This window comes from Malurus melanocephalus, unplaced genomic scaffold (genome assembly GCF_030028575.1).
Source record: "Malurus melanocephalus ecotype Western Australia unplaced genomic scaffold, MMel_1.1 scaffold_976, whole genome shotgun sequence".
In the NCBI taxonomy this organism is placed as follows: domain Eukaryota; kingdom Metazoa; phylum Chordata; class Aves; order Passeriformes; family Maluridae; genus Malurus; species Malurus melanocephalus.
Window position 1 is genome coordinate 100,730 of NW_026624208.1, and position 7,670 is coordinate 108,399.

The 7,670-nt window shown below is 39.1% G+C and overlaps 1 protein-coding gene across 3 annotated transcripts in view; it reads left to right on the plus strand.

The window, feature by feature from the left end:
- LOC130585839 (versican core protein-like) overlaps positions 1-7,197 on the plus strand; it is a 95,931-nt gene extending 88,734 nt beyond the window's left edge. For all 3 annotated transcript variants that reach the window (XM_057386497.1, XM_057386498.1, XM_057386499.1), the window contains 3 exons: positions 5,671-5,815; positions 6,269-6,451; positions 6,911-7,197. In XM_057386497.1, the coding sequence (XP_057242480.1) occupies positions 5,671-5,815; positions 6,269-6,451; positions 6,911-7,041 (459 nt within the window). In that variant the 3' untranslated portion in view covers positions 7,042-7,197. The remainder of the gene's footprint in view (positions 1-5,670; positions 5,816-6,268; positions 6,452-6,910) is intronic.
- Positions 7,198-7,670: the final 473 nt, after the last annotated feature.

Genomic DNA, 7,670 nt, shown 5'->3' on the forward strand with positions numbered 1-7,670 from the left:
TTTTTCCAGTAGCTGTGCACAAAAAGATTAAGTCACACCCTGAACAATTCAGTGTATTCACGCTATTAATACATATATTTATATATATATGTATATTTATGTCCCTGTGGCTTAAAAAGGAACCTGAAATGCACCAAACCAACACTTGCCACCTCCCAGTGGCAAGAGAAATTCACCAGGTCTTTGCCACTCATTTTAACACGAATTYTCAGCTGTTTAAAGTGATTTCTGAGAGCTCAGCACACACAGCATGCCCTCAAAATTAAACTGCACAATGATATAAATATAAATAACCACCATGAAAGTTGTTATTCTGAAAAAAAACCACCATGGCACAGAGCAGGTAAAAGCCYATGGCTTTGTTTGGCTTTGAAAGAGTTAATGAAAGAAGTGTCTTTTGTGAGTAATTTTAATTTTGGAGCGAAGCTGAGCTTTTCAGTCAGTAGACAGCGTCACCTAGTGGGATTTTATTGCCATACTCACAGTTTTTTGCTCATGAAAAAAATTGCCATTTAATGGTATTGTTAAAAAAAAATCTCAGAGCTACTCGTGTGCTCCACCATACAATCATCTCTTCCCAAAACTATGGGATTGACAGTGCTTTYATATTTCAACTTCACCAGTTAGCCTTTTTTTTCACTGGTTTAATTTCAAATCGTTAGCTTTCTTTCCCAAATTATTTATTTTTTGTGGTCATCTTCTTGCTAATTCAATCTGCAGCCACATCTTGTGACAGGCACATGCAAATGTGTATTTTTCAGAGTCCCTTTCTTTTTTTTGCAAGCTGCTGCATAGAACTCAAAAAGTTTTTCAATGCATCCCACTGCTCTGTTCCCAAAAAATCCAACCCTTTCACATGAAATCTKTTGCAGAAGTCCTGAGCAAAGCTCCTCCTGGGAGTTTGTCTTGCTCACAGTGTGACTCAGTCATGGGGAGCGTTGGGTTCCTGCCTGGTCCAGATCCTGCCAGTTTTCCCAAATCCTGTGCAAATAAAACCCAGATAAAGAGTTGAGGGGAAGGCATTCAACTATGACCTGAAAAAAAAAAAAAAAATCAGGATCGTGACATGTGATTTTTGTGTGTGCTTGTAGAGAGGTTTAAATACAGGAGTTATCTTCAAATTGATTTGAATTTCTGCTCAGCAAAGATTTATGGACACACTTAGTCTTGCCTTCAGGCAACTATTTTAGGATCAGTCTGAATCCTCCATGTGATCTTCCCTTTAGGGCTTAAGGCATGACCTATGCCTTTAAATCCAGGTGTGTGCTAAAGCACTCACTGAATGGGGTTTTTAATTTCAAGAATGCTTTTGGGGAGTTCTGTCAGACTACCCCCATTCAAAAAAATTAAACAGAAAAATCCTTTGCAGGTCCAGAGTGAACTTTAGCGATACAGAACCTTCACTATAGGATATTTTTTTGTCTTTCAAAATATAAATGTCTTTAAATACTATATGACCTTGAAGAAAGTGTTGCAGCCAAATCTTCACAGAAATCTGGTTGATTTTTTTTTTTTCCTATGGAAAAGAAACGCAATTCTGTTAAAACTTTCCAAGTTTTCTGTGCTGATCCATGTGCTCACTGTAACCTCGTGCTGGTCTTGTTGTAGCTCAGCCTCCTGAGTAATTCCTGAACTCACTGAAAGTGAGATGTAATTTTTCCTTAAGCTCTCTAATTACAGCAACCCTCACAGGGACAGACTCGTTCAGGGCCTTTCCTGCAAAAGATTTCTAAGACTTTGCCTGTGATTGCAGGGGGGAAAAAAAGAAAAAAAGAAAAGAAGAAAAAAAAAGAGTATTCTTGTTGTTATCAGAGTTATGGCAGGACAAGAAAAGGGTGATAGTGTAAGGCTTTCAGTGGTTTCAGCTCAGTGATAAAACACCAGGCAGGAAATGTTGCTTTCAGATGAAATGGCACAGAATGTATCCAGTCAGCCATTCCTTACATCTCCCAGTGTTGTTTTTTCCTTAATTTGCCTCATTAGTCTTGTGTTAAGAAGGAATCAGACAGGGAAATAGCCAGAGTGAGAGAAAATAAAAATCACAACTGCAAAYGCCAAAAAGTGCCAGGACAGATTTGTACTTTGAACTTATTCAAACATGCTGAAATCATGCTTCCTTTTCCCAGAAGGAAAAGCTTTAACCTGTAAATTGAAATAGATTTATTTCAAATAAATTATTTCCTAGGTTCAGTCCTGTGCAGAAGATTACTGGCCTTTACACAATACCGAGGTCAAGCATTAAAGTTTTGTTGGCATCAGTGGTTTATTTTATTGTGCTTGGCTATTTTGGGATGCAAAACTCGAGARTGTTTGATCTCAGGCACTTGATGAGCTTTTTGGAGATAAAGGAATGGCTGAAATTTCCAAAGGAGTGYCACAGCTCCTGGATTCACCTGGAAGAGCTGAGTGGATTATCAATTAGAGAGGAAATGAGCCCAAAAAGAAAGGCTGCTTATCTGAGGATTTAAACAACAAATCTCCCCCAGGTGGGATCTTGCTCATGATGGGAACATTTTGCTCCTTCTGTTTAATCAGCAGCCACCTGAATGAGAATAGGTATTGGTTGGCTAATAATGTTTTCTGCTTTACAGCTCTTGCTTAAATAGTTTTGGATTTTTAACCTATTTTTTTTTTTCTGCCACCCAATATGACTGTGAGTTTATGCAGTGCCATATAAGGAAATCCTACCCAAAAATATGGAACTGTAACCATCGTATCCAAACTCCTCCTGTGAGGCAAGAGAACACATTTTCCCTGTTTTATGGGCTGGGAATGGCCAGCCAAGTGCATTGTCTGGTGCCACGTGGGAAACCTCAAGAGATGGATCCCAACTCAGCTCCAGCTCTACATCATGGACCATTCTCACTCTGCAGGAAAAATTTCAGTGTCTTTAGCAGAGAAAGCCAGAAAAAATAAATCCAGTATGACAGAGGAGACTCTGATCTCAGCAATAAAACAAAATAAAAGGCACAAGGAAGATGTAACAAAGTTAAAAGTGCGGTTGGCCAAACTTCCTCTGAAGTACATCTTGAGTCTTGTACATAATTAAGATTATAAGTCCAGAAATGTACAGTCTGGAAGTGCTTTGCAATTTAATACAGATAAAAAAATCACGTCTGTCATGGTAATAATGCTTAAAAACTGGAGTAGTGACCGTTTTTAGGTCGCTTTGTGCAATCACAGTGTGAGTATTTCTGATAAGGACTAAAGATGTCACAATGACTTTTCTTCCATRCATTAACTTAGCATTTGATTCTATTTAGATTTTGCCTTGTAAATGATACAGCTGAGAGTGTTGCCAAAGGTTTTTTTTTTTTTTCCCCATTAATTTTTTGCTGATTTAGGTTTACTGGAGATGGTGCAGTCTCTCAGTGAAAACCAGAGTCAGACCTATGCTCTTCAAAGATCTAATCCATAAGAGGAAAGCAAATTATTAATTAATTTGTCTCGCAGCCTATTCCAYTCAAACTGTGAGAATCTCCTGGTATCATTGCCCCATTATCAGTGTCGAAATAAGGAGCTGAAACACCACAGAGGGGCTGGGTGGGGACCTAGGAAAGCAATTCAGCAGTCTGGAACTTCCTCTGCTAAGCAATTCTGGCAGCAGAGCCAGGCAGAATCAGAGCTCCTSCGCCAAAATAAATGTGTGCAATGACGATATCAGATGTGAGGTAACAGCAAGTCATGCTGGAGGATATCAGACATTCTTGAACAAAACCACAGGGCCTACATGTAATCCTCTGCTACTACACTGCAGCCCTGCCAGCTAAGCAAACACAAATTTTGGAGTTTTTTTGGCAAGGCGAGTGGGAGCATATGGAGCCTATGTGCTGAGCAGCCACTAAACATCCTTCATTCCCACACTCTCATCCCTATGGAAGCAAGCAGATCTCCAGGATCATTTCCACAAGAAACAGCTGCAGGGCTTGTAAATAATCTTTCCTTTAACATTATYGATGAAATTCTCTGCCATTAAACTTACAGATTCCTTAAATTTTTGTGTGTGTTACGCACATGTTCTTGGAAGAAAATGGATTCTTGTACTTGAGCAATTTAACAATCCTAAATTACATCACATTGGTGTGCATTGTAATTTAGGACTGTTGAACACCAAAAAGTTGAGGTGGAGTTAATTCAGCTCCAAATGAAAAGGGTGGTGTTTTATTAGGGGCAATAAATTCAGCGCAGAACAAATTTATTCGAACTGTGTTGGTTAAATTGCCTGGATAATTAAAACCCATGATGGGCGAGATGACACGCGGTGGGAAAAGGTTAAGTATTTAACTCATTTTCCCTTCACAGTTTGATTCATGGTAAGGTAAATACTGCCTGTGTGGGGTATGTTAACTTTATTTCTGAAATGTGCTCACCCAGGCAGTGAATAGGGGTTATTTCACAAAGTTAAGAAAATAGAAAGCTAAACTTTTGTGACATTTACAAGGGCCAGCTCCAGTCAGAAAGATGTAAGCACTGAGGAAAATATAAGCAGTGTAGAAACTGTGTCATTTTGCCCATACAAGGGGCTCTCTGCCTGGTTAATGTCTGGCATTTTTGTGGATTCCAGTTCCTACAGATATCTATTTTTATCCTGCATTAAATTCTCCTCAGAGTGACACGACAGAAATCCCAGTGAAAATCACTTTGAGTGGCTTCCAGATATCCTCTCGCTTTTCTTGACATAACTTTATGCAAATCTGAGATTCCTGTGCTCTGCAGGAATTGTGCTGAGATTCCAAAGTTTCAACCAGTGTGACATTCCCCGTGTTGCTACTATCCCTGCTGATYGATTGCAAAACCAGACTGAATCCTCACAAATTTTCATCCAGAAATGTCATTGTGGCTGATATTTCACAGCTGCTTGAAGGCTCTTGCATGAGTTTTTTCATTTGTTTGTTTGTTTTTCACATACCAAAAATCAAATTTATACTTCTTTTTTTAGGAAGCACTTTCTACTTTTATTCTATTTTTATTATATATATTTTTTTTCATGAATGTCTGGAGCTTGTTTTTCCACAGAGGGCAGAATTGGAATCACAGTTTCTAAAGCTGAGAGGCTTCTGTCTGGGCTCAGTCTGCCACCTAGCACTTTTAGTGGAAACACCAGTCTGCAGTGGCCACATTCTGACTTTTTCACTTATTCTGCACTTAATTCTGCACCTCACCTGTGGCATGACTTCATTGAGGGCATGAAGTCATCCAGTGTCATTAATAATCCGAGTCTGGGAAGTGAGTCTGCAATTTCCCACTTAATAAATGTGAACTAATGAGAGTTATTACTACATTTTCTTGCATTTTATGTAGGCAAGAGTGGTTTTGATACAGTTAGGATCCAGTTTTCTTTGTGTCTTTTTGTTTTGTTCACCTGACACAAAAAAAAAAAAAAAAAAAAAAAAAAATCCAAAAAACTAAACCCAAAACCCAACAAAGAAACAACAAAAAAAGACTGTAGTTTGCAATAATAAGAAGTTAGGCCAGAATATTTTCCCCCTTGAGATAATCTTTAGTAGAGAGGGAGGATATTACAGATCTATCTTTGTTTAGTCCATGCTTGGCATCCTGAATCAAACAGTTGAGATCTTTCCTCACCCCAGGTGAAACCATATGCTTTTCGGTTAATGTAAATATTCTCCAGCACCAGAAAATGATGGTTTTGCTTCTTTTTTTCTGCAGCAATATGAAAACTGGAGACCAAACCAGCCAGACAGCTTCTTTTCTGCTGGAGAGGACTGTGTTGTTATAATCTGGCACGAGAAYGGGCAGTGGAACGACGTCCCGTGCAATTACCACCTCACCTACACCTGCAAGAAAGGAACAGGTACAAATTTCACAGTGACAAAAGCATTATTTGCTCAATTGCCACTTAAAACTTTTTAGCATTTCCTCTGGACCTTGATGGATCCTTCAGTTTTGAGTCCTTTTGAACAGTTTGTCAGTGAGGATGATGTGAAGAGTCCTAAAACCAGACTTTTTGCTTAAATGCTTGTAGTGAATTTATGTGGGTATGCCAACATTTTTGGCTCAAACTAACATTAGAATTTAAACCAAAAAGGCAATGTAAAAAAACCCCACAATATCTGCCATTGTCCCACTTTGATCACTGCTGCTTTTGGTGAGAGCTACAGGACAGACTGATTTTCCTGTCCTAATTTGGATGTTCCTCTTGGGAGCCCAGCTGAGGTCTCCTGTTACTCCAGGGCTCGGASCTCAGTCCCAACTCAAACTGGGCTCACAATCTGAAGTTTTGGCTGATATTCTCTCCTCTTTCCAGTGGCTTGTGGTCAACCTCCCGTGGTGGAGAACGCCAAGACCTTCGGGAAGATGAAGCCTCGCTACGAGATCAACTCCCTCATCAGATACCACTGCAAGGACGGCTTCATCCAGCGCCACATCCCCACCATCCGCTGCCAGGGCAACGGGAGATGGGACATGCCCAAAATCACCTGCATGAACCGTGAGTTCTCTGAAAGCAAATGTCAGAAACAGCAGGTTTAATTAAGATTAATGAGTAGTTAATGTGTGTTTTAAGAGAGGAGCGAATCTGGTAGGGCAGGTGACGGTAGCGCGTTCTGCCTGCAGGAAAATGCGCAAAACCTTCAAAACGAATGAAAATTTTCCTTGTCGTTGAGGTTGTTTTAAAGTAATCAGCAACACAGTTAGAAAATCCTGGAATCATCAGGTTCCTAATAATAATAATGACTCTTTCTGCAACTGTGTATACCTGYCACAGTTCCAATTAATCACTCGTTAACCCTCTAATTAACCAAGAGCAAACGGAACCGTGACGCGAACTTGCAGTTTAAATGATTTCAAATGGATTTAATGAACGTAATGAATTTAATTTCAAATTTTTTAAAATGTAAATTAATTTCTTTTTTTTTTTTTCCCCCTCTTCTCCTCCTTCCCACTGCAGCCTCCACATACCAAAGGACTTACTCTAAGAAATACTACTACAAACACTCCTCGTCGGGCAAGGGGACGTCGTTAAACTCATCCAAGCACTACCACCGCTGGATCAGGACGTGGCAGGACTCGAGGCGCTGAGAGCTAAATGGTGAACGGGGATTTCCACCATTTCAGCCAAAGTCGTAAACTTTCTGTGCCTTTTTCTATCACTTATAGGAGCATTATCGAATCGTTTTTGAAACTACGGACTGCAGTATTCACGATGCGTTTTGCAAAAAAAAAAAAAAAAGGAATTTAAGAAAAAAAAAACATTACGGTGTTTATCAGAAAATTTAAGAAATAAATAAAAAAAAAAAAGAGGAGAAGTGCTTATGGGGATAAAAGGAAACCATTTCCAGCCTATAAAGATTATTAGTTTTCTATATGCCATCGGTGTGGACCATTTTATGATATGTACCAGCCTTCTGCAATATTTAAACAGCTCAATTTTAGCACCAATGAAAATGTAAATAAGATGATTTTAATGTTGTTTGACTGTGTGTTGTTTTTAAAATCCTGTATATAAAATGAAAAGTCACACTAATTKCAGGCATATTTATGGTTAGAACGGCCTCAGAGGTCTTCAGTCATTTATGACGTCGTTTCTGTGTTGTTTACCTAGGCTGGAAATGGTTGAAATCATGACTTCACTGACTGAAATTTGCCGTTATCAGGTGAAGATAAACACACAAGTGACATGACTTTTTCTTTTGTTTTTCTTTTGTTTT